At 52.6% G+C, this 27,505-nt stretch overlaps 1 protein-coding gene across 4 annotated transcripts in view; it reads left to right on the top strand.

The window, feature by feature from the left end:
• The window catches only part of cacna1c (calcium channel, voltage-dependent, L type, alpha 1C subunit), a 1,225,933-nt gene that overhangs the window by 773,305 nt on the left and 425,123 nt on the right, over window positions 1–27,505 (top strand). For all 4 annotated transcript variants that reach the window (XM_038780480.1, XM_038780479.1, XM_038780478.1 and 1 more), the window contains 4 exons: window positions 12,386–12,445; window positions 15,047–15,153; window positions 22,437–22,524; window positions 23,708–23,815. In XM_038780480.1, the coding sequence (XP_038636408.1) occupies window positions 12,386–12,445; window positions 15,047–15,153; window positions 22,437–22,524; window positions 23,708–23,815 (363 nt within the window). The remainder of the gene's footprint in view (window positions 1–12,385; window positions 12,446–15,046; window positions 15,154–22,436; window positions 22,525–23,707; window positions 23,816–27,505) is intronic.

Here is a 27,505-nt window from a genome sequence, read left to right as displayed (position 1 = left end):
TGGCAGATAAGGGGGGCAGGTATATAATGATGAGTGGAAAGTAGGAGGGGGTCCAGGTGGTGTTTGTGAACATCTACGCTCTGAATTGGGATGACGTGGAATTTATGAGATTCACGTTAGGCAAAATCCTAACCTAAATTAAAATCCTGAGAGTCACACCACCTGATCATGGGGGAGACTTTAACACAATCATTGACCCCGAGCTGGACCGGTCGAAGTCCAGGACAGGGAAGCGACCGGCAGTGGCTAAGGAACTGAAGGGTTTTATGGAGCAGATTGGGGGGGGGGGGGGGGGGGGGGGGGGAGAGATCCTGGAGGTTCGCGCGGCCGAGAGCGAAGGAGTTCTCTTTTTTCTCCCACTTTCATAAGGTTTATTCCCGCATAGACTTCTTCGTCTTGAGCAGGGCGTTAATCCCAAAGGTGGTGGGGACAGAATACTCAGCAATCACAGTCTCGGACCATGCCCGCATTGGGTAGACCGGCGGCTTAGAGGGAAGAGGGCTGCGCCCACTCTGGAGACTGGATGTGGAGCTGCTGGCGGACGAAGAGGTTTGCGGGCGGATTAGCAGAAACATCCAGGATTACCTGGAAACAAATGATATGGGTGAGGTAGCCGCGGCAATGGTCTGGGAGGCTATGAAGGCAGTTGTCAGAGGGGAGCTCATCTTAATTCGATCCCAGAGGGAAAAGAGAGAAAGAGCAGAGAGCCAGCCGACCAGTTCATCGAGAGTTCAACGTTTAACAGGCTGGCTCTGTAGTAAGTAGATTAAAACCACTGTTCATATCTTAAAGCACGTGTCTAGTGAATTGATGGTCTCATCAGTTACATATCGGGGTCCAGACCGACGCTCCCTCCACCTTTTTCTACCTCCTCCACTGTCCCCAGATCCGCAGTGTCGCCACCACCACCGGACTTGTGGAGTAACGGGTCGGCGGGAACGGCAAAGGAGCCGTTATCAAAGCTTCCAGACCAGTACCTTTACATGACGTCGCGTCCTGCTCCCACGCCGTCCCGTCCCCCCCCCACCCCCGCCCCCCGCTCCCCCCATTGTCCACATCCTAATCATAGCTATATTGGCCACCCAGTAGTAGTTGCAAAAGTTCGGCAGCGCCAACCCACCCCGACTGTGCTCCAGCAGCGATCTCCTTACTCGCGGGGTCTTATTCGCCCACACAAAGCCCAAAATGATCCTACTCTTTCAGTGCCTCCAGTGACGAATAGCCTCCACAATGGCTTGTGCTTCTTTTTCGACTGCCGAGTGTCGGAGCTCCGAAGCAGAGAGGGTACAAAGAACAAAGAAAATTACAGCACAGGAACAGGCCCTTCAACCCTCCCAGCCTGTGCCGATCCAGATACTTTAACTAAACCTGTCTCCTATTTTCCAAGGTCGACTTCCCTCTGTTGCCGCCCGTTCATATACCTGTCTATATACCTGTTCATATACCTGGTACAGGACAAGAATGCGACTGGTCTCCCTGCCTGACCCTCAGCTTCGGCGGGCCCCTGCCCCCACTCACTATCTGCAGCCTAGCCACGCTGCGCATCTCCACCCCTCCTCTCTTCGCCAATCTCACTCCAGATTGCAAACCAGTAGCTACTCGCAGCAGGCGATACAGCCTACAGAATAGGGTCTTTATCCAATCGGAGGTCCGAAAGCTGCTCAGTGAGGGGATCATAGAGGCCAGTAATAGTCCCCGGAGAGCTCAGGTTGTGGTCGTCAAGACCGGGGAAAAATTTTGCATGGTCATCGGCTATAGACAGACCATAAATCGCTTTACGCTCCTAGCCGCGTATCCCCTCCCCAGAATTGCAGACATGGTTAACCAGATCACCCAATATCAGCTATTTTCCACGGTGGATCTGAAGTCTGCATACCACCAGCTCCCAATCCGCCCGGAGGACCGCCACTACACGGCGTTCGAGGCCGATGGCCGCCTCTTCCATTACCTCCGGGTTCCCTTTGGCGTCACTAATGGGGTTTCAGTGTTCCAACGAGCAATGGACCGAATAGTGGCCCAGTACGGGCTGCAGGCCACGTTCCCGTACTTGGATAACGTTACCATCTGCGGCTATGACCAGCAGGGCCACGACGCCAACCTCTACCGTTTACTCCAGATGGCTCAGAAACTAAACCTCACCTATAACAAGGAGAAATGCGTTTTCCGCATGACCAGACTAGCCATCCTCGGCTATGTCGTGAAAAACGGAGTCCTGGGTCCCAACCCGGACCGTATGCGCCCCCTCTTAGAACTCCCTCTCCCTCATTGTCCCAAGGCCCTCAAACGGTGCTTGGGATTCTTTTCGTATTACGCCCAGTGGGTCCCTCAATATGCAGACAAAGCCCGCCCACTCTTTAAGGCCACACTATTTCCCCTGTCAGCTGAGGCGCGCCAGGCTTTCAACTGCATCAAGGAGGACATCGCCAAAGCGGCCATGCGGGCGGTGGATGAATCCACTCCCTTTCAGGTTGAGAGCGACGCCTCAGAGGTAGCTCTTGCAGCCACTTTAAACCAGACATGGAGTGCGGTTTCATTTTTCTCCCGTACCCTATCCGCTTCAGAACTCCGACACTCCTCAGTCGAGAAGGAAGAACAAGCCATCGTGGAGGCTGTTCATCACTGGAGGTACTACCTCGCAGGTAGGAGGTTCACCCTCATCACCGACCAACGATAGGTTGCCTTTATGTTTGACAACTCGCAAAGGGGCAAAATAGAAAACGATAAAATCCTTTGGTGGAGGATCGAGCTCTCCACCTATAGTTACGATATTAAATATCAACCGGGGAAGCTCAACGAGCCCTCGGATGCCCTATCCTGCGGGACATGCGCCAGCGCGCAGATCAGCCGTCTGAAAGCCATCCACGATGACCTCTGCCATCCAGGGGTCACCCGGCTCGCCCACTACATCAGAGCCCGAAACCTGCCTTTCTCCAATGAGGAGATAAAAGCGGTCACCAGGGACTGCCCGATCTGTGCAGAGTGCAAACCGCACTTCTATAGACCAGAGAGGGCCCACCTGGTCAAGGCTTCTAGGCCCTTTGAACGCCTTACGATCGATTTCAAAGGGCCACTCCCCTCCACTAACAAGAACATTTATTTCCTCAACATCATAGACGAGTTCTCCCAATTCCCTTTTGCCATTCCGTGCCCCGACATGACCTCAGACACAGTCATTAGGGCCCTGCATAGTGTCTTCACCCTGTTTGGGTTCCCCAGCTACGTGCACAGCGACCTGGGTTCGTCCTTTATGAGCGACGAGCTGCGTCAGTACCTGCTCGACAAGGGCATCGCCTCGAGCAGGAGTACCAGCTACAACCCCAGGGGGAACGGGCAGGTGGAAAGGGTGAACGCGACGGTCTGGAAGACCGTCCTACTGACCCTCCGGTCTAGAAAACTCCAAGTCTCCCAATGGCAAGAAGTCCTCCCGGACGCGCTCCACGCAATTAGATCCCTCCTCTGTACAGCGACCAATCAAACCCCTCACGAGCGGCTCTTCATTTTTTCTAGGGGCACTACCACGGGGGTTTCACTTCTGGCGTGGCTGAGGACACCAGGCCCGGTTCTCCTGAGGAAGCACGTCAGGGCGCACAAAACCGACCCCCTTGTTGAAAAGGTGCGCCTCCTCCATTCCAACCCACAGTACGCATTCGTGGAGTTCCCGGACAGTTGCCAGGACACAGTATCCCTTCGGGACCTGGCACCCGCTGGATCCAGCCCCCCCCCCCCCACCCTCACTGAGGAACCCCTTACCCCGTTCCCTATGCTGCCGCCCCCTCGCGCCCCTGATCCCGCAAGCTCGCCCCACCTATTCCACGCGCCAGCACCAGCCCGCCCCCAGCGCTCCCAGCTGCCGGTCGAGCCAGAGGTGTATGAAGTTCGGACGAGACCCACCCCGGAGTCTGCCATCGTTTCCCAGCTCTCAACACCCACCCAGCCACCGCAAGAGGCTGCAACCTCGGTGCTCCGCAGATCGTAACGAACAATTCGTCCACCGGACAGACTAACTTTGTGAGCCACCACCCCCGTGGTACTTCATTTTTTTCACAGGGGGGTGAATGAGATATAATTCGGTGTTATAAGTTACCAATGTCACTCTGTTCCCATTGATGTGGTGTATATGGATTTCAGTAAGGCGTTTGATAAGGTTCCCCACGGTAGGCTATTGCAGAAAATAAGGAAGTATGGAATTGAAGGTGATTTAGCGGTTTGGATCAGTAATTGGCTAGCTGAAAGAAGACAGAGGGTGGTAGTTGATGGCAAATGTTCATCCTGGAGTTCAGTTACTAGTGGTGTACCGCAAGGATCTGTTTTGGGGCCACTGCTGTTTGTCATTTTTATAAATGACCTGGAAGAGGGTGTAGAAGGATGGGTTAGTAAATTTGCAGATGACACGAAGGTCGGTGGAGTTGTGGATAGTGCTGAAGGATGTTATAGGATACAGAGGTACATAGATAAGCTGCAGAGCTGGGCTGAGAGGTGGCAGATGGAGTTTAATGCGGAAAAGTGTGAGGTGGTTCACTTTGGAAGGAGTAACAGGAATGCAGAGTACTGGGCTAATGGCAAGATTCTTGGTAGTGTAGATGAACAGAGAGATCTCGGCATCCAGGTACATAAATCCCTGAAAGTTGCAACCCAGGTTAATAGGGCTGTTAAGAAGGCATATGGTGTGCTAGCCTTTATAAGCAGGGGGATTGAGTTTCGGAACCACAAGGTCATGCTGCAGCTGTACATAACTCTGGTGCGGCCGCACCTGGAGTACTGCGTGCAGTTCTGGTCACCACATTATAGGAAGGATGTGGAAGCTTTGGAAAGGGTTCAGAGGAGATTTACTAGGATGTTGCCTGGTATGGAGGGAAGGTCTTACGAGGAAAGGCTCAGGGAATTGAGGTTGTTTTCGTTAGAGAGGAGAAGGCTGAGAGGTGACTTAATAGAGACATATAAGATAGTCAGAGGGTTAGATAGGGTGGACAGTGAGAGTCTTTTTCCTCGGATGGTGATGACCAACACGAGGGGACATAGCTTTAAATTGAGGGGTGATAGATATAGGACAGATGTCAGAGGCAGTTTCTTTACTCAGAGAGTAGTAGGGGTGTGGAACGCCCTGCCTGCAACAGTAGTAGACTCGCCAACTTTAAGGGCATTTAAGTGGTCACTGGATAGACATATGGATGAAAATGGAATAGTGTAGGTCAGATAGGCTTCAGATGGTTTCACAGGTCGGCGCAACATCGAGGGCCGAAGGGCCCGTACTGTGCTGTAGTGTTCTATGTTCTATGTTCTATGTATAAACGTACCGATATTGTAAGTGCAGTTGCACTACCTGACCACCAGGGGGAGTAGCTCTGGGAGTACTCGAGAGTTTGTACTGGGCTCCCCCCTTGGCTCCGCCCAGAACTCCTCCCCCTGGAGCTGCTGTATAAAGATCTGTGCCACAGAGCCAGCCAGCCAGTTCATCTAAAGTTCAACAGCGAACAGGCTGGCTCTGTTTTAAGTATATTAAAACCGCTATTCTAATCCTACAAGCACGTGTCCGTAGAATTGATGGTTCCATCAGTAAGTTTCAGAGTTTGAAGGGGATGGATCCCAAGATGGCCACCCCCATGAGTCGCACATGGCCGGCCGCATGGAGTAGGATTTCCAAGATGGCTGCCCCCATGAGTCGCACATGGCCGGCCGCGTGGAGGAGGATTGCCAAGATGGTTGCCCCCATGAGTCACACATGTCAGGTGGGGGCGGAGTCGGCATGCAGGCTGCAGCATTTCGGGGCCTGCGGCCTGTGAATTCAGGGAACGAGTGCTTTGAGCCGTGGGAGGGTTATAGGCTGGGACTTTCTTCGCCAGACACACTCTGGCATAGTGTCATTTTCGCCCGCAGCTGCTGCCACGAGTGCTGATTCTGGCCGCAAAAGTGGCAGGCTGGGGCAGCATTGTGGCTGGGCGGCCGCGCGGCGCAGGCCTGGGGAGTCGCTGGTCGGGGGCCCATGACGGGGTCGCGGGGTCCGCGGGGAACGAGGTGAGGCTGCGGAAGGAGACCTCCATAGTGGTAGCAAGTTCAACAGTCGCTTCAAGATTTAGGGCCGCCTTTTCCAGCAGTCGCTGGCGCACGTAATTTGACCTAAGGCCCGCAACAAAGGCATTGCGTACAGCAAGTTCTCTATGTTCTGCCGCGGTAACCGCCTAGTAATTACAGTCACTAGATAAAGTTTTAAGCTCTCTCAGGAATTCTGCGAGCGATTCCGTAGGCCGCTGGCGGCGAGTAGTGAACACGTGTCGTGCATAAACTTCATTAACAGGCCTCACATACATTTTGTCGAGTAGCGCTAGGGCTTCAGTATACGAACCGGCACAGTTTAGTTGAGTAGAGATTCTGTGGCTCACCCTCGCGTGCAGTAGGCTCAATTTCTGCTCCTCCGTTGTTTCGGCTGTGCTTGCTTCTGCCAGGTAAGCTTTAAAACACCGGAGCCAATGAGAAAAAATTTATTTTGGCTCTGCATCCTGTGGGTCGAGTTCCAGTCGCTCAGGGTTGAGGGCTGATTCCATAATTGATCCTGCTGTTTCTTAAGTAGATTAAATTGATGAGACCATCAATTCACTAGACACGTGCCTGTTACACGATGAACTGGTCGGCTGGCTCTGGGCATCGATATTTATACAGCAGTCCAGGGGGAGCAGCCGTCGGCGGAGTCAAGGTTGGAGCCCTGTACAAACTCCTAAGCATTCCCAGAGCTATTCCCCTAGTGGTCGGCAATGCACCTGCACTCACAATCGTACAGCCTCATATATATATCACAGTGTGAATTACAGGGTTACCTTCACCACAGTAACAACCACAGGTTTGTCCTGGGTAGGATGGATGGTGGGTTCCAGAGCTGGCAGAGGGCAGGCATCAAAAGGATGGGAGATTTGTTCATAGATGGAAGCTTTCCCAGTTTGAAGACGCTAGAGGACAAATTTAATCTGCCGCCAGGAAACGCCTTTAAATATCTGCAAGTTCGAGCCTTCCTGAAAAAACAGGTAGTGGCCTTTCCGACGCTGCCGCCACTGAGGATACAGGACAGGGTGGTCTCCGGCACCTGGGTGGGGGAGGGGAAGTTGTCGGATATCTACCAGGAACTACAGGAGGCGGAGGAAACCCCGGCGGAGTAGCTCAAGGGCAAATGGGAGAAGGAGCTAGGTGAGGAGTTGGAAGCAGGTCTGTGGGCAGAGGTCCTGGGCAGGGTTAATTCCTCCTCATCATGTGCCAGGCTCAGTCTAATTCAGTTTAAGGTGGTCCACCGAGCACACATGACGGCAACGAGAATGAGCAAGTTTTGGGCATGCCCGGAGCTTAGAGAGCTCTGGCAAGGGTTCTCGAGGGCAATGTCCAAGGTGCTTAACACACTGGAGGTGCCGAGTCCAGAGATCGCGATCTTTGGAGTGTCAGAAGACCCGGGAGTTCAGGGGGCGAAAGAGGCCGATGTCTTGGCCTTTGCCTCCTTAGTGGCCCGGAGACGGATTTTATTAATGTGGCGGGATTTGAAGCCCCCGAGTATAGAGACTTGGGTTACCGACATGGCTGGGTTTCTCAGCCTTGAGAAAATAAAGTTTGCCTTAAGAGGGTCTACGCTAGGGTTCTCTCGGAGGTGGCAGCCGTGCTTCATTGGGATGGTGTGGGAAGACTGAGCCGCGTGAGGTAATATCTATTTCATTGGTATTGTATATTCTCTTTTTACACTATGTTAATGTTCAGTCTAGTTTGTTTTGTTATTATTGTTACTACTGTTTTATTATGAAAAATTCTGCAAAATTTTAATAAAAATTGTTTTTTAAAAAGGAGAGTGGGGACTTGTGTTACACGTTAAATACCCTTGTACACAACCAGTACGATGCCTCTGTCACTCTCTTCCGTAATGCGGGTTGACCTCCGAACCCTTGGCCCATCTTGCCAGGCATCACCCCTTCCCCGTGGCAGCCACCCACCCTCCTGCCATGGACGTGTCCCCGGAGCTATGTCCCATCCCCTGGGTGTTCGGATGTTGGCTGCTGCGTGTGTGGTGTTGACTTCTGCAGTGTTCAGGCACAGTGTCCAAGCATCAAGGTGTGACTCTGATGCTCGGCGATGACTCCCGCATGCTACATGGCACACCTACCCACGGGAATCCGCTTGGGATGTGGGAAGTGCTCATGTAACCACGATTGCCAATTCCCTATTAACGATAGCCTTCAGTCGCACAGCCAAGAGGCCTCGGCAGTCGGTGGGTGTTATTGGTGTCGTTAGGGCAGACAGCAGGGACAAGATTGCCCCAGGTACGGGTACACATGATCCAGTGGTTGGCATGGTGGTACCGCAAGCAGTTGCCCCCCCAGCGCCTCCCCACCCACCCTCCTATGGCAGCCCACCCCTGAGGAGGCTCCCTTATCCCCAGCCGAGAGTCCCCCATCCCCCTGCTGAGCACACGGGCGGCAATCCCAGCACCCCTGGGCTTTTTGTCTGTGAGCAAAGATGGCTACTCACCTCCTTGGCTCCCCACCGAAGCCCTTCCATCAGGTTCACGTTTTTCAAAAGGAGTACTATTCGGCACCACGTAACCACTTGCTGGGAAATCCGCTGAATGACAGGAGGCCGTTGGATATGGGATGCCTCTCGTTTATTGTATGCAAATAGGGCCTGTTATATTACCACTATTAGTATCATGTTATATTTCTTGTCACGTTCTCCAAGATAGCCAGATTTGTAGTGTTGACAAAGAATATAAAACTAAGATGTTTAAATCAAAAGTAATTTATTTTACACTACTTAACTTGATTAGATTCGTACACTTTACTGAGTAACAGATAATAAAACAATAGTACTGAATCTATGTAGTGAGCCACGTATGGCTACGTAAGGCTATTGTATATATGTTCACTATTGTTCTACTGCTCTAGTACTATCATTATCTCCACTGCTGTATATACTTACTGTTATTGCTGTTCTGTTATTGGTTGTTGCTGTTGTACTGCTGGAATGTTGTTATTGGTGCTGCTGTTGCTGCTGCTCCGCCTCTCTGAGGAGGTATAAAGCCCGTCGATCTGGGGCAGTCTTGCAGTGTGGGAGGAGCTATAGGTTGGCACACTTTTAGTCTATTAAAGCATCGGTTCACTACGACTCAGCGTCTCGACTGAATTGATGTTCATCAATTTAATAGACTAAAAGTTTTTTTGATAATGGATACTGCCCTCAAACCTGAACGTCTCGAACTGGACCCGCAGGCCGTTGAAGCGGCAGCTATCTTTGAGCATTGGTTCAGTTGCTTCGAGGCCTACCTCGACTCCTCGACTGCTGTGGTTTCCCCGGCACTCCAACAGCGTCTCCTCAACGCCCGGGTGAGCCACCGGATCTTCCAGTTAACCAGGGAAGCGGCCTCGTATACGGAGGCTGTAGATGTACTCAAGGGACAGTTTGTGAGGCCGGTCAACAAGGTCCTCGCTCGACACCTCCTGACCAAGCAGTGTCAGCGCCAGGGTGAGTCGCTCGCAGAATATCTTCGTGAATTGAGGGTACTCGCCTGCAGTTGTAACTGCCGGGCGGTCTCTGCATCGGAGCATTTGGAGCTAATGATTCGGGACACTTATGTGGCTGGAGTCCGGTCCAGCTATATCCGGCAGCATCTCCTCGAAAAAGGGGCTCTCGACCTCGAGGCGACAGTGAAGGTGGCTACCTCATTAGAAGTGGCTTTCCAGAGCCTCGAGGCCTTCCCATCCGACCACGCGGCATCCGGGGGATGTGGGAGGCGAAGCCATCACCCGACCCAAGCATACTTCACTCCTGCGCCGCGCGGCTGCCGGCCAGCACCGGAGGACCTTGCTGTTATTTCTGCGGGCAGGGCCAGCATCCCTGGCAGCGCTGCCCAGCACGCAGCGCTGCGGCAAGAAAGGTAATTTTGCGAAGGCATGTCTGAGCCGCTCTAAAGCCCCAAAGTCAAAAGCCTGTCAGGGCCGGCCTGAGGCTCACAGACCTTGCAACGTGGCATCGTGCCTGCCGGGACTGCCCCCTTCCGACGCGTCATCCGCCGCGTGGGAACCATGGGGGCGCCATCGTCAATGCCGCCATGTTGCGATCACGCTGCTGCCACAGATAGTCCTCCGCAATACCTCAGCTCGGTCCAGCTCGACCAGTCCTGGCCTTACCATCTGCGAAATTCTATGATGGCCGTCAAACTCAATGGGCAGGAGGCGTCCTGTCTCTTCGACTCTGGGAGCACAGATAGTTTCGTCCACCCGGATATGATAGGGCGCTGCTCCCTCCGGGTCCTCCCTGTCTCGCAGACTATATCGCTTGCCTCCGGTTCGCACTCCGTGCAGATCCGGGGGTATTGCGTCGCAAACCTGTCAATACAAGGCGTGGAGTACACAAACTTTAAGCTCTACGTCCTTCCTCATCTCTGCGCTCCCCTCCTGCTCGGTTTAGATTTCCACTGCAACCTCAGAAGCCTAACTCTAAAATTCGGGGGACCTCTGCCCCCTCTCACGTTCTGCAGCCTCGCGACCCTGAAGGTCGCTCCTCCCTCGCTCTTCGCGAACCTCACCCCAGACTGTAAGCCCGTCGCCACCCAGAGCAGACGGTACAGTGCTCAGGACAGAGCCTTCATCGGATCAGAGGTTCAGTGGCTCCTGAAGGGATCATCGAGGCCAGTAACAGCCCCTGGAGAGCGGAAGTGGTGGTCATCAGGACCGGGGAGAAAAACCGGATGGTCATCGACTACAGTCAGACGATCAACCGGTACACGCACCTCGATGCGTACCCCCTCCCGCGCATATCTGACATGGTCAATCAGATTGCGCAGTATCGAGTCTTCTCTATGGTAAACTTGAAGTCCACATACCACCAGCTCCCTATCCGGCCTGAAGACCGCCAGTACACTGCCTTCAAGGCAGATGGCCGCCTCTTCCAATTCCTCCGGGTCCCCTTTGGCGTCATCAACGGGGTTTCGGTCTTCCAACGAACAATGGACCGAATGGTGGACCAGTACGGGCTGCGGGCCACGTTCTCGTACTTGGATAATGTCACCATCTGTGGCCATGACCTGCAGGACCATGACGCGAACCTAGACAAATTCCTCCACACCGCCCGACTTCTTAATTTAACCTACAATAAGGAGAAATGCATTTTCCGCACAACCCGGCTAGAAAATCCTCAGCTATGTCGTAGAAAATGGTGTCCTAGGGCCCTGCCCCGACTGCATGCGCCCCCTCCTCCAACTCCCCCTTCCCCACTGCCCCAAGGCCCTGAAACGATGCCTGGGGTTTTTCTCATATTATGTCCACTGGGTCCCCAACTACGCGGACAAGGCCCGCCCACTCATTAAGTCCACGATTTTTCCCCTGACGGCTGAGGACCACTTGGCTTTCAACTGCACCAGAGCCGACATTGCCAAGGCCACGATGCACGCTGTGGATTAATCCCTTCCGTTCCAGGTGGAGAGCGATGCGTCTGACTTTGCCCTGGCTGCTACCCTCAACCAGGCAGGAACGCCTGTCGCCTTTTTTTCCCGTACCCTCCATGCCTCCAAAATTCGACACTCCTCAGTCGAGAAGGAGGCACAAGCTCTTGTGCAAGCTGTGTGACACAGGAGACATTACCTGGCCGGCAGGAGATTCACTCTCCTCACAGACCAACGGTCAGTTGCTTTCATGTTTAATAACACACAGCAGGGCAAGATTAAGAACGACAAGATTTTGTGATGGAGAATCGAGCTCTCCACCTATAACTACGACATCTTGGGCAGGACTCTCCCCTACCCGGCGGGGCGGGGGGTCCCGGCGTAGCGGAGTGGCGCCAACCACTCCGGCGTCGGGCCTCCCCAAAGGTGCGGACTTCTCCGCACCTTTGGGGGCCAAGCCCTCACATTGAGGGGCTAGGCCCGCACCGGAGCGGTTGGCAACACACCGACTGGCACCAAAACCGGCACCAGCGGCCTTTGACGCCCGGAGCCGGGGCTGGCCGAAAGGCCTTTGCAAAGGGCTTGAATGATTGACACCTTTGTTGGTCTGCTGTCCAGATGTTTCTTCCATAGGGGAAATTGATCAACAGATTACATTTTTCCAAAGCATTTTTTCATAAGCACCACATTACACTTTGGTGCTCATTGGTTCTTGAAATTATACAGTGTATCAATTGGCACCGAACTGCCAGAGCTTGGTATGGAGGTATGTAATCCTTTACGTGGGTAAGTAAATACCCCTTCTTTATTAACAGTAATTAACAACAAATTGCCTGACTCACCACAAGCAATGCCACAGCAGATCTGATAGAATTTCTTTTATTTTAATTCTCAATTGAATTTTTAAAATTCTGATTGTTAACATGTGCAATTGTTTGCATTTACAAAGTTGGACTAAATTACTGATAAATTCTTCTTTTTCAGGTCCTTACCTATGCAGATTATGTCTTCACTAGTATCTTTACAGTAGAAATTATATTAAAGGTAATGGCACATCAATAATGTTCATCTCATTTTGTGAATTTGCATTTTTTAAATGATTATACTTAAACAATTCTGCATGAACCTTTTAAGGAAGAGTCAATCCCATGAAATTGAAAACTGGCTTGGCAATAGAAGGCAGAAGGTGACAAGGATAAAACCGCTGTTGAAAGCTATTGAAAGTTGGAGAGTGACCATTGGAATTTTGACTGGTGCAATTTTTTTTTATAAGTTTAGAGAACCCAATTCATTTTTTCCAATAAAGGGGCAATTTAGCGTGGCCAATCCACCTACTCTGCACATCTTTGGGTTGTGGAAGTGAGGCCCATGCAAACACGGGGAGAATGTGCAAACTCCACACGGACAGTGACCCAGAGCCGGGATCGAACGGGGATCACAGCGCCGTGAGGCAGCAGGGCTAACCACTGCCCCACTGTGCTGCCCTATGACTAGTCCAATTCGGAAATGATCTGTTCTCTCTCTCCTGCTATCCACACTATTCATAAACAGCGTGTTGAACTGAGCCACTTGTAAGATAGGTATTTTGCTGATCATAACAAGATGCATGGTCCAATGGCACATGAAGGCAGATAAACATCATTCAATAGTATACCCAAATGGCAGCACAGTAGCATTGTGGATAGCACAATTGCTTCACAGCTCCAGGGTCCCAGGTTCGATTCCGGCTTGGGTCACTGTCTGTGCGGAGTCTGCACATCCTCCCCGTGTCTGCGTGGGTTTCCTCCGGGTGCTCTGGTTTCCTCCCACAGTCCAAAGATGTGCAGGTTAGGTGGATTGGCCATGATAAATTGCCCTTAGTGTCCAAAATTGCCCTTGGTGTTGGGTGGGGTTACTGGGTTATGGGGATAGGGTGGAGGTGTTGACCTTGGGTAGGTTGCTCTTTCCAAGAGCCGGTGCAGACTCGATGGGCCGAATGGCCTCCTTCTGCACTGTAAATTCTATGATAATCTATGATTTCACATGTGCCCCAGTGGGCAAGACTACTTGCCAGGAGTACATAAGCAGAAAATTTAACCTAAGGTTTCATACAGTGCCTACTGATTATGGAATACATTTCAGTGATCAGGTGAAAACTTTCTAATGGTATTCGGGGATGACGTCAGCAGCCTCTAACACTCCCGTGCATGTGCGGACCCATGCCGGGCAGCAGAGTCCCTTCGGCCCCGGCTTTCACGGCGCAAAATGCCTTCCATGCTGGCCGGCGGGGCGCAAACCACTCTGGCGCCGGCCTAGCCTCTGAAGGTGCGGAGGATTCCACACCTTTGGGGCAGCCCGACACCAGAGTGGTTCACGCCACTCCATCCTGCCGGGACTCCCCGCCCCGCCGGGGACGGGAGAATCCAGCCCAATTATGTTTGAAGTAGTCCAGGAACTGTCATTCAAAGCTTGATGTTGATAAACATTGCCAGAATTTGGGAGGGTGGGGGAATCTGTTTTTTTTTTAATTTTAGAGGTATCTGTTGTGATCGCTTCATTTACGGGTCTCTGGACGTCCCGTTATTTAGGGGTCTCGCCGCTGGACTTTGGGGCCAACTCACTTGAAGAGTTACCCCCTTAGCTCAGTCCACCGTGTCAGGACCATGTTTATCAGGACCAGTAGTAATTCTCACCCACATGATTCCTGGCCCAGAGTGCTTGAAACCTGATATTTCTGTATGTAGTCTTGGCTTTCCTTAACCAACCCCCCTAGTGCTCCATTAAAAACAATAAAGAACAACTTACCTCATTTTAAGTAGGAACCTCTGTAGACAAATGTGTGGCAAATTTGGCATGTGTATACAATGATAGAATAAAATGGGATTGTCGTCTGTAATGTTAACTACAAACAGCATCATCAAAACCTAAGTATCTTCTCAATTTTAATCTTCAGGAAACAAATAGTTTCCAGACACTAATTTATATGTAGATCCATGTTTTGAATTATTTCTTTAAACAATTTTAAAAAATAATTTATAGTTTAGCATGAGTAAGGTCTTGCATCCGTATTCAGTTGAAGTCAGTTATTTTGTGGGCTTCGACTAGTAAGCTGCATCAGGATGCCAGTCCTGTGATTGTCATCCACGGCTCACCAGTTTTGTGTATTTGAAGACCTTGAACCGGCATCTTCAAATGCAAGTTCCATACAGCTGCCAAATCTAAACCAATTTCTCAACCAATTGGTCCTAAAAGGTAAACAAAAATGCTCTTTTGGTTTAAAAGAGAAAGCAGGCAGCAGTGTAAAAACATACAATGTGCCATGCAGTACCAGGTAAATCAAGTACGTGCAGAAATAATGTTGAAACATTGGAGTAAATGTACATGGACCTGGGAGAACCAGTGATTTGTGGAAAAATCATTGTCTTGACAATTTCTTCAATAGCAATTTCTGATTGTGCTAATACCATGCCATCTTTTTAATATGATGTTAATAAACCAAGCAAAATCTCTGTGCATCTATTTTACGATGGGAACCCTTTAATTCATAACCTCTTTAAATACATATATACATGAAACTGTGCTTTTACAATCTTCAAAACCTTGTCTTAATTGCATTTGATTAGAAAGGTAACTTTGTGGTCACATCTTTGTGTTGCTTTTGCACAGATGACTGCCTACGGGGCATTCATTCACAAAGGCTCCTTCTGCAGGAATTACTTCAACATACTTGACCTGGTTGTGGTTAGCGTCTCTCTCATCTCTTTTGGAATGGAGTGAGTTATACATGTGTTTTAAGTTTTTTTTAACTTTATGAACATTATCATGTTGTGCCAATATAATTTACCAGATAAATTGGGTTTAGAAATAATTGATTGGGTTGGTAGTAAATGCATGACGTACTCACACTACCCTGCTTTACACCTACTTCTACTGTGTGATGGTTCAGATTCGATTTCAAAACAATTGCAAAGAAAAAGGAAAAAAAAAATCAAAGCAGCTACATTGTGACCTCAACTTCCAGAAGACAGTTGATCAAGTCTCACACAAGAGACTGTTAGTTAAAGTTGAAGTCCATGGAATTGAAGGCAAACTATTGGCCTGGTTAGGAAATTGACTGGCAGCAGGAGGCAGAGAGCAGGGCTACAGAGCAGTTACTCTAATTGGCAGTATTTGACTACTGGCGCCCCGAAGCATCTGTGTTTGGCCTCAAATATTCCCATAGTTAGATTACAAAACAGAGCCATGTATGAAAATATGCCAATGATACAAATAAAATCTAAGGGCTTAGGAGTCATGCTTCAGCTATACATCTTGTTAGATCCACCTGGAGTACTGTAAGCTGTTCTGGATAACACACCTTAGAAATAATTTAATTGTCTTAAAATATGAGGAAAGATTGCACCAACTAGGATTGTACTCCCTGGATATGATTTGATCAAAATATTAAAGGGAAGCATTTGAAAGAGGAGAGAATAGAGATTTACAATAATTGATTTAGATCAGAAAAGATGGGAGGAAGCTCGTCGAGCTTAAATACAGGCCTGGACTGCTTGGGTTAAATCTGCCTGGGCTGGAATCTCTGTTTTTGAAGCTACGTGTTAACGTCAGCGGAGGAAGTGTCGCGTTTTGCAACAGCAAAATCGGCGCAACACCTGTATCGATTCAGCTACTTTAAATGGGCTAACACCGTGGCTAGGTGGAACACAACCAATTCCATGGAAAATGATGCCTGATTTGCTGGGTCCTGGATTGGCACTCATGAGGCTGACACGCCGCAGCCGCACTTAACTGGCCCTTCCCTGCACACACACCATCACAGGCAACAAGATGGCTGGAGGAACCATGGTTCAGGGACGCTGAGCTGGACACCCTCCTGGATGCCGTGAAGGAGAGAAGGATGAATCTATACCCCGGCCTGGGAGGAATGCCGCCAGGCGCCGCCGTTTTCTGTGCCAAGGCGCAGGTGGGAGAGGTGGTCAGTGCTGTGGGCAACATATTCAGGACTGGCATGCAGTGCAGGAAGAAACTGCATGACCTTTCAGGGTAGCCAGGGTGAGTTGGCTGCCCCGTGCCCCTGACACTAACACCCCCCACACACACCCGTAATCCCCCCCCCTCCCCCCCCCCAATCCCCCCCCCACCCCCAGGAGAGCGCTGTGCACAACTGCTGGGAGCGGAAGAAGAGGCGGACCAGCAGAACTGTGGCCCCTCACCATGCCCAGGCAGAGGGCCCTGAACATAGCCAGTGGCCCAGAGGAAAGGGATGTCGCCGGGATGGAGTGTAGTCACAGGCGAGCAAGTGAGACCCCGCTGTATTGCGTTTGCCCAGGATATGTGTGGGCACCCCTCTCCTCACCCCCACCCCCTTGCCCCACCTCAGCCCCCACCCCTCACTCCCGACCCCACAACCCCACCCCACCCCCTTTCCCTCCTCAACCCTACACCCCCTGGCTCGCTGTCTAATCATACATGATGTCTTGCAGGACTTGCTGGAGTCCCCCCGCCCCCAGCCAGAGCCAGTGCCACCGAGACAGCCGTGCACTAACGGGGAGAACAGCCCGAACTGCAGCCCTCCGCCCAAGACTCAGGACATCCCGGAGCTTGGGTCGAAGAATGACACTGATTTCCCGTCACATCTGTCTCCAACACCCACAACCAGCTCAGACTCTATCACCTCGGTTGGGCACATTAATCAAGAGGTTCATGGGACACTATCTGGTGCACACCACACATCGCATCCGGTGCAGCGGTTGGAGGTAGGAGCACCAATGGGCTGGACAGTCGGAGGGCAGGCCGACCCCAGGAACCAGCTGCAGTCCGGAAGGGTCCCGAGCTTCTGGAATATCCAGTCCCAGCCATAGTGCAAATGCAGTCAGAGAGCCTGGGACTACAAGAGGGGATGTCGGCGACCATCCAGCACCTGCAGGCGCAGGTGGAGGAGGCCATCCATGTGCAGGAGCAGGGTGTGGTGCAAGCCAAGCGTGCCACCCAAGCCCACACCGCACAGGTGGCATCCGTGGTGGAGGCATTGGGGTGACGTTTTCGGTTATGGTTCAGCGTGTCCAAAGCCTGGGGAATTCTGTGCTGGCGGTGGCCGAGCCCCAGGACAGGGCTGCCCTCTCACAGGCAGCCATGTGTCAGAGCCAGCTGGAATTTGCAGCGGCGCTCCTCAGCATGATCCAGGCACAGCAGGCGATAGCTGTGAACTATCATTGCCCAGGCGCTGGCCAGCATTACGCAGACATAGAGGAAGGTGGCCCAGTCACTGGCTGATGTGGCACAGACCCTCAGGGTGGTGGCACAGTCACAGCATGATGTGGTGCAGGCCCAGAGGGAGATTGTCCATTCCTTGTGCTCCATGGCACGAGCGTTCAGACCCTAGTTGAGACTAAAGCGGGCCTCCAGGACTGGCAGCATCAGGTGGTGGGAGGGGGGTCCTCAGAGAATTGCTCCGCTCACACCCTCGTCCAATGGAGAAGCTGGGGGCCATCGGGCACCCCGAGGGAGGGGGAGGTGGTGGGGTCTGTGCTGGTGACTCCCGCAGGGCAGATGCTGAAACACCGCGGCACCTCGGACTCTCTCCCCCCCCCCCCCATCCCTGGTGCATCTGCTGGGCAGTGGGCAGAACAGGGCGACACCACGCCACCCGGGATACCTGAGCACTGGCTGGGTCCATCCAGGCCGGGCTGTCCCAGGGGACGCACGCCAACGGGGACCCTTGTCGCAGAAATGGAATCACAGCAGGATGCCTCCACTCCTGCTGTACCATCTGGAAAACCACCTAAGCGTAGCGTTAAGGCCCGTAAGGTCAAAGAGTTCGACACCAGTTAGGTTGGCACAAGTGCAACTTCGTAATAGAGGCTAGGGCACGAACTGTATGTATTTGTTCACATTAAACCCCCGTTACCACCGTTACAACCTGCCTCGGTGCTCTGCCTGATGTGGGAGTGGGCAGGTCCGCACTGGCTGAGGGGTGGGGGGGGGGGGGGGGAACTAGTGCAGGCCCTGTGGGAGGACTGTGCTCCCTCCCCTCCCCACTATACCCGCCCCGACCGTCCCCAGGATCCGCATCCCAGGGTTTCGACAGGTCCGTGTGATGGACTGACCAGCTCACATGCAGGGATCACCCAGGTGACTGTGGGCATGAGTCAGACATTATAAGATGTGGAGCACCAGGGCTCATCGTAGAGCGGGTTGTCATCATCATGCTGTACCATGGCCCAGACCGCTGTTACTGCCGAACCAGGGCCCCCAGCTCAATGCGGCGCAGGTATGTATAACGGAGGGGTGTGCAAGCAGGGGGTTTGGCGGTGTTGGAAGTGACGGGGTGTGGGTTTAAGTTGAGGTGTCCGTGCCCCTGGCCAGCAGCCCCCTTCCACCCCCTCCCACCTAATCAGCGAACCTGGAGGCGGTCAGAGCGTCCCGTGCATGTTGTCCCTGGCGCACACGACGTCCGGTCTCCCCTACCTGCCTGGGCCCCATGTCCTCCTCATCGTCCACTTCCCCAGCATCCTCTCCGTTGGACGGGGTCTGCCCTTCCTCCTCATCTTGGTCCTCCAGCACATCACCCCTCTGCTGCGCGATGTTGTAGAGGATGCAGCAGGCTGCCATGATGCAGGCGACCCACTCAGCCTCGTATTGGAGGGCCCCTTTAGAGCAGTACACACACCTGAAGCGCATCTTCAGGAGGCCAAAGCACCGCCCGATCACACTCAAGGAATCGTGCGCACTTCCCGTTTATCTGGCGGTGAGGTATATGATGCGCTGCTGATGGTCACAGACCAGCCGTAGTTCATTGAGTGGTACCCCTTTTGGTTTGTGCTGAGCTGCCTGTTATCCCATGGGGAGGGCATGCAACCCGTCAATTACCCCCTGGACCTGGAACATCCCAGCGATGGCGACGAACCCTGCTGCCCGGGTATCCTAGTGAGCTCGGTCCACATGGAAATGGATGTATTGTTCCACCTGGGCATATAGGGCCTCAGTGACGGCATGGATGCACCTGTGCACCGAGGTCTGTGAAATCCCGGGCAGGACCCCACTCGGCAACTGGAAGGACTCTGTCGCATAGAGGTTCAGGGCATCCGTTTCCTTGACGGTCACCGGGAGAGGGTATCCTCCCGAATACCCCCACAGTGCCAGGTGTGCCATCATCTGGCAGATGTGTCGCACTGTCTCTCTGCTCATCCGGAGTCTCCGACGGCATGTCTGGTCCGGAAGGTCCTCGAATAGAATGAGAGGCGGTACACACTAGGCCTGTTGTGGCACTTCCTTGACACCTCCTCCTCCTCAGCCTGTTGGCGGCCGGCCCTCCAGGCCTGTGCAGCCGTCACCTGGCCCTCTGCAGCCCATTCTGCTGCAGCCCACTCTGCTCCTGACCGCTCTGCTGCTGGCCGCTCTGCTGCTGCCCGCTCTGCTGCTGCAGCTTCCCCCTCCTCTCCAAGTGGCTCACGCTCATGTCGTCGCAGGGCATCACGCAAAGCTGCGACCATCACCAGGGTGGCCACCATTGCTAGTTGAATGCCAAATGCCATTGTCTGTATAGAGTGAAATGACAACATATGAGCATGGTGCGTACTCCCATGCCCAACCAGGTTCCATGGGCTACACAGGGCCCCGGTTGGCACTGCATGCTCCGCCTCCACATGACCCTCCCCCTCATCCTTGCCCCTTCGGTGTCTGGGCCATCTCTGATGCCGGCGTACCATTGGTTGGCACTGCCCTCACTTGGAGCTGGTGTGCGTGTTGCCCTGGGCGGTCCCCCGGTGGGTGGTGGCGGTTGGGCGGGGTGTTTGGGGCCGGGGGGGTACGCGCTGTGGCAGAGGGGTTGGGTACGGTGGTGGACGCACCCATATAGCTGATGTCACTGTGTAGAACCAGGGACCGGTGGGTAATCAGTAGGTACGCCGCAAGATGGCTGCCTTAAGGGCGGTTGGTGCTTGAGCACTGCCCCAGTCCTGTGAGGGGGCACCCTGGCTGCTCGGCCTGTTCACCCCCCCCCCCCCCTCCCATGGCCCCAGCATTTAATTTTCAGGGTGCCAGAGCATCCTGATTTGGCGTCAAGCTGGTGCCTGCCCTGATTTTGGAATCTGAGGCAATTCTCTGCCCAATCGCATTTTGCAATTTCGGAGTAGGCAAGCCGAGAATTCATCCCAGGTCTCTGTGGCACAAATCCTATGTGAAATACATAGAGTAGATGTAAATAATTTTTTTCCATTGTCTGCGGCGTTTCTGTCCAAAGGGCATCCAGGAGTGAAATTATCCAACATGTCTCCACATAAAAGGTGGCAGATGATTGGAACTCGATTGTGCCAATGATAATTGATGCTTGATTAATTGTTCATTTTAACTTGAGAAGGATAGATTTTTGTTATTGTAAAGTATTGAGGAATATGGGGCAAAGGCTGATAGGTGGAATTAGATCACAGATCAGGCATGATCTTACTGAGTGACAGAACAAGCTCCAGGTACTAAATAGCCTGTTCCTGTTCTTATGTTCCTATCTGAAGCATGATATAATTTAATTGACAGTTTATCCCCGACAACTCCTTGAATTCTATATAGAAATAAAGATAGCAGTCTAAATTGTCAGCTTCATTCAAAATTCAGAATCAAGCAGAAACCAAATGGTTCTCAGCAGAATCAACCTCTAAATAGCATCATTTGCCATGTTAATGCACGTCTATGCATTTTTGAAACTGATATTATAGCACCGTCTGTCAGACTATGGAAGATTAAATTTCTGTTTCAGTGAATTCGTTATCTGCTAGCATGAAGAGTAACATCGAGCGGGATTCTCTGATCCTGAGGCTAAGTGTTGACGCCATCAACATGGCCTCAGTATCAGCAATCCTAGGGGCCAGCACGGCACTGGAGCGGCCCACGCCGCTCCAGCTGCTGATCCTGGCGTCAACTGGGCGCCGCGGGGTCCACGCATGCGCAGTGGCACCGGCGCCAACTCGCACATCAGCAGTGGCTCCAATCTCCGCGCCGGCCCCAAATCAACATGGCGTAGGGCTAAAGGGGCCGGCGCGGAAGAAGGGAGTCCCACAGCCCAAGAGGCCGGCCTGCCGATCGGTGGGCCCCGATCGCGGGCCAGGCCACAATGGAGGTCCCCTCCAGGGCCGATCCCCCCCCCCCCCCCTCTCTCCACCCCACAGGCCACCCCCGGACCCTTCCATGCCGAGGTCCCGCCGGATGGGAGCAGGTGTGAACGGCGCCAGCGGAACTCGTGTTTTTTGTGACGGCCGCTTGGCCCATCCCGGGCCGAGAATCAGCGTAGAGCGGCACCCGGCCATGGCCGCGCCGACCACACTGGCACCAATGGCGCCGATTCTCGGCTCTGTGGAGAATCACGTCCCGGCGTCGAGACGGCAAGGCGCGATTCGTGCCGGTCACGGGGATTCTCCGGCCCCATCCCAGTCTGAGAGAATCCCGCCCATCATTTTCAGAAATTATAGGGACATTTTAACTCGGCTTGCTTGGCAAAACAGGACGGTTGGGCTCTAAGAATTACCTGTTGGACTTACCAACCGAGGTACTGCGCACTTCACACAGGTTCTGATTTTAAACCGTTGAGCAGATTGGAATGATGCCCACTGATAATTGGCATGGTCCTTCTTTAAATATGCAGATCATTCTCTGATGGGGACCCAACTGCTATTTTAAACCAAGGCCTGCACAAAGAGACTTTATGGCTTTACCACCAGGCCAACCTGTGGGAGAAGTTGGGGCCTTTCACTGTGGTGTCAGGAGCAGAAAAACCACAATGTCATCCTGAACCCCTTGTCTGATTGCCATATGACCATTCCTTTTATCATGGGATGATTTTTTTAAATCCCTGGTAACAATATCCGACTACCCATCATTCCACTCCTGCCTGTTGACCAGTGCCACATTGTGTTTTCTGCCTGTTTCAGGTGAGAACATTACTGAAACGATGCAGATGAGGAACAGGAATTTAAAGCTTCCACTTGTCCCCTCCCCTAATTGATATTGGTATCAATTAATAAAAGAGAGCATTTTTCCTTGATTAATACAGTTTCTCTTTTTGCAGCTCCAGTGCAATAGCAGTCGTAAAGATTCTCAGAGTGCTGCGAGTATTGAGACCTTTAAGAGCCATTAATAGAGCAAAGGGATTGAAGGTAATTGATTTGCGCATAAAATTAATGCTGAATGAATTCTGAGTACAGTTGTGTGAATGTACAGGGGTGTAATCTGTAACGGTGCCAGAGGTCACTTACTTTTTTTCTGATAGTGTCTCCAAGACTTTCACCCACTTGCCAACTGTGGTTGAAGGGGCACTTGACCATGTCCATTCTATGTCACATACTTTTGCTCTCACCCCTTCCACGCCCTCCTAGAACCATGTTAGGAGAACCATGTCCTCTCCATCCTTCGTATTGAATGAATATACCCTGGTCCGCTCTTCAATCACCCTTTTCTGCAGCACCATTCCATGCAGGAGATGCAACATCGACCTTTTCACCTCATCTCTTCTCACAATCGAAGGGCCCAATCTCTCCTTTCAGGTGACATAATGAGCAGGATTTTTCATTTCAGGTTGAGATTCTGGAATTGCCACCAAGTGCAGGCCATGACCATGCAGTGTATAGGGAGTAGCAACATAATTTTGTTTGGATTGGCCAATTAGTGGCCAGATATTGACTCGCTGCCCGGTTATGACTTCAAATGGACTCTTGAAGCTGGAGGGCCAATAGAAGGCCATCCAGCACAAAAGGAGCCTGTCATTGCTTGTCGAGCCATGTAAGGAGAAAGAGGGCATCTCCATTTTGAGGCATCATCTTTGCACCTTTCAAATATTTGAAGGAAAAAATTACCAAAGCAGCTGAACCACCTCCATGAAGGGGGAGGTCTTCCATCGGGCAGCCTGTGGTCGTGAGCGTAACCAAGTGGGTCGAGAGGACTTCAAAGTTATAGGTTTCTATTTTTCTCCCCTTGGCAACCTGAGATCACATAAGCACTTCTTAGAATTGTGGTGTTTACCGGGAATTCTATTTACACCCTTTCCAGAATTGTCTGTTCCACTTTAAGTTGAAGATGCATTTTAAAACATAATCATCTTATAAAGTTGTGCATTAATGGCAATAGACAATGAATATTGGCCTTTCCAGTGACACTTCCATCCCATCAGTGAATAAAAAATAAATAAAAAATCACAGCTTGGTAAAAATTATTTATCCTGTGAACTGCAGAATCCATTTCAATTTATCTTTTGAAGCCACTTGCTAATTCTGATTTTAGGTTTAGCAAATTGCATTTATGTTATGGAAAATATTGAAACAGTCACATTTGTTACCTTTTCAGCACGTTGTTCAGTGTGTGTTTGTGGCCCTGAGAACCATTGGTAATATTGTGATAGTGACCACGTTACTGCAGTTCATGTTTGCCTGTATTGGTGTACAGCTCTTCAAGGTAAGATTGAATTAGTATTTATCTTATAAATTAAATCAGTAAATTGTTTCTTCCGACCCACCCCCCATTTATTTCCCTTCCATTCAAAGTCCATGCCCCATACATGGTAGGAGAGTGGTCAGCTCTTGGTTTCTGTGTCTCTCTAAACCAATAGCCACAATGTACAAGTGCCTAGCTTGAAAGTGCTTTTGTCCAAACTATATGTATGTTTAATATTGGCCTAACAAGATCAATGTCACCATAGTTTCTCGTTTGATATTGGTCATGACATCACTGTTGGAGAATAACATAAACCTGCATGCAGATCTGACACTTTAAAGCTGGCACAGTTGCAGAGTTCTAGGGTGAAATTCGTAGTTTGTGAGACTTCGGCGAAATCGGGAAAAACGCGATTGGGCAGAGAATTGGATCTGACGGCAGGCGATGATTTGACGCCAAATCGCAATTGTCCGTCACCTCGATAACGGCGTCAATGCATTCTGGAACACACATACAGTAAACACCATTGACGTATCATTAGCGGGCCCGACCCGGTATTCTCCGGGGCCTCCGCAATGCTCCGCCTTCAATGGACCAAGTTCCCGATGGTGCAATTCACTTGTGCTTTTACAAATCATGATAAACTAGCTGATTAGGCAGAGAGAGGAGGTATGTCACAAAGAGGAGTGACTGTGGGCTGCCAGGCTGGACACTGGCCAGGCTGGTTGGGGTGGGGTGGGTGGGGGACCTGCCAGGGCCAGAGGAGGGGGTGGGTGATGGCAGAATGGGCCAAGTGGTCAAGGTGACCCCCCACTGGACTGGGGCAGTGTCCAGGCACGACCACCATTACCGTGGTCTGCAAGGCAGCCATCTTGCTGCGCACTCCACTGACCACCCACCCTGGCCCCTGGTTCTGCAGAGTGACAACGGCCGTATGGGTGCCCTCACTAACCCCCACCCAGCCACCACTGCGGGGCATCAAGCAGCCCACCCAGGGCAACGCCAACAGTAGCCCCTAGGGGGGTGGCACCAGACAGGGGCCACTGAGCATACCGCTGGCAAGGGCAGCGCCAGCCAATGGTAACCCTGGCATCAGGGATAGGCTCCAGGGCTAGATGTCCCCACGGTGCCAGGCATCAACAGGATCAGGGGTGCAGGAATGGGGTGGGGGGGAGAGACATGTGAGAGCAGGACCCGCAGTGCCAAAAAGGGCTGTCATGTAGGTTGTTGGACCTATATGGGCACGTGGGTACGCACCATGCTAACATGTTGGCCCTTCACCCTCTGCAGACAATGGATATTAGAATTCAATCAGCAATGGTGGCCATCCTGCTAGTCGCCGCAGGCCTGGTGGATGCCTTGTGGCTGTATGAGCTGGAGTTGCTCGACGAGGAGGAAGCTGCAGCAGCAGAGCGTGCAGCAGTGGAGCTTGCCACAGAGGGGCAGGAGGCAGCTACCCAAGATGGAGAGCCAGCCACCCAATAGACTGAGGAGGAGCAGGTTCCAAGGAGGCGCCGCATGAGGCCTCGCGTGCACCGGCAGCACCTGTCATTCGAAGACCTGCCAGACCGGCTGGCCGTCAAAGACTCTGGCTGATCATAGAAACAGTGCGGCATATCTGCCAGATCATGGGACACCTGGCATCACAGGGGTAAGGAGGAGGGCACCTGCTCCCAGTGGCTGTCAAGGTGATGGCCCGCGCCAGCAACCCCCTCCGTGACACATACCTGCCACACTAGGAGGTTGGGGCCCTGGGCCGGCAATAAACAGGGGTCTGGTCCATGGGATGGAGGATGATGACAACCCGCTTTGCGATGAGCTCTGGTGCTCTACATTATATGACGAGATCTAACGCTTGCCTACGGTAGCACAATCCACCATCCACCTGGGTGATCCATGCATGCGAGCTGGCCATTCCATCACAGAGGCCCATCGGATCCCTGAGGTGTCGGTGGTGGGCATGGTCGGGGGGGAGCGTGGGGAGCACGGGCCACCCACAACGTCCACCCATTCCCTCCCCGCATCCCCTCTCTGGCCAGCCCACACCCTGCTCACACCCACCTGACAGAGTACCGAGGCAGGTTGTAACAGTGGTAACATGTTTAATGTGAACAAATGTGTACAGATTTGTGTCCTAGCCCCATAACTAAACTGTGCCCTGCACCCCTGCCAACTTAATTGGCGTCCACCTTTCTGGCCTTACGGACCCTAACGCTACGTCTAGTTGAGTCCCCAGATGGTACAGCAGGACTGGAGGTGGCCTGCTGTGAATCCCGCCCTATGATCTGGGTCCACATTGACGGATGTGTTCTGGGACGACCGAGCCTGTTGGGTCCGGCTGCTGCTCAGGTATCCCAGGTGACTTGGTGCCACCCTGTTCAGCCCGCTGCCCACCAGATGCAAACCGACAGGAGTGAGGGAGTCCGAGGTGCTGTGGTTTTCTGGAACTTCCCCTGTGGGAGATACAGGCATGGGCCCCATCTCCCCCCTCCCTCGGGGTGCCCCATGGCCCCCAGGCTACTCCATTGGATGGGGAGTGCAAGCAAAGCTATCCCCTGAAACTCCCCCACCAGCTGGCACTTCCAGTCCTGGAGGCCCGCTCTTGCCTCGACCAGGGTCTGCATGCTCATCGCCATGGGGCACAGGGAGCGGACCTTCTCCGTCTGGGACTGCGCCACATCACGCCGTCACTGTGCCACCACCTGCTGGGTCTGTGTCACATCATCCAGCAACTGTGCCATCTCCTGGGACTCGGCCACCTCCCTCTATGTCTGTGCCATGCCAACCAGTGCCTGGGCAATGCCGCCGATGTTCCCAGCCATGGCCTACTGTGACTGGGCCACGCTCAGGAGCTCCGCTGTGATTTTCAGGTCACTTTGGCACATAGTTGATGCGAGGCGGAAATCCTGTCCTAGGCCTCGGCCCTGCCTGCATAGAATGACCCAGGCCGTGGACATGCTGATCCAGAGCCAAAACTGTCGCTCCCAATGCCTCCACCGCGGTCGCCACTTGTGCAGTGTTGGCCTGGGTGGCATGCATTGTCGGCACCACCTACTGCTCCTGCACGCAGTTGGACCCCTCCAACTGCACCTGCAGGTCCTGGATGCTCACCGACAATCCCTCATGTAGTCCCTGGCTCTGCAACTGCATCTCCACAACCAATGGGACTGTCCGTTCCAGAAGCCCGAAACCCGTCTGGATAGAAGCTAGTTCTTGGGGTCGGCCTGCCCTCCGACAGTCCGCCCCCTCGGGTGTTCCTACCTCCACCTTCTGCACCGGATCAGTTGTGTAGTGCACATCAGAGAGTGTCCCAGGAGCCTCTTCACTTAAGTGCCCAACCCAGGCAAATGTCTCTGGGATGGTGGAGGGTGTTGGATGGAAACTCCGACTCGAGCTCCAGAATGTCCTTAGTCTCGGGTGGAGGGTTGCCATCTGAGCTGCTCTCGTCGCTGCTCAGCTCATGGGAGGGCCCTGGCTCTGGAATTGGCTGGGGACGGGGGAATCAGATGGTCCCACCCCATCTCCTGCAGCTCCAGCAAGACACCAGACAAGACGCATGATTAGACAATGGGACAGGGGGGTGCCATAGGTGAAGGTGGTGTGGGGGTTGACTCATGTGTCACGGGGAAATGCAACTAAGCAGGTTCTTACTTCCTCACCCACGGCTGAGCACCACCCCTGCAATCTTCCTTTCCTTCGGGCCTAGAACCA

The sequence above is a fragment of the Scyliorhinus canicula genome, chromosome 20 (genome assembly GCF_902713615.1).
Source record: "Scyliorhinus canicula chromosome 20, sScyCan1.1, whole genome shotgun sequence".
Lineage (NCBI taxonomy): Eukaryota > Metazoa > Chordata > Chondrichthyes > Carcharhiniformes > Scyliorhinidae > Scyliorhinus > Scyliorhinus canicula.
Note: the sequence above shows the minus strand (reverse complement) of the source record. Positions and strands in the feature narration are given on the sequence as shown.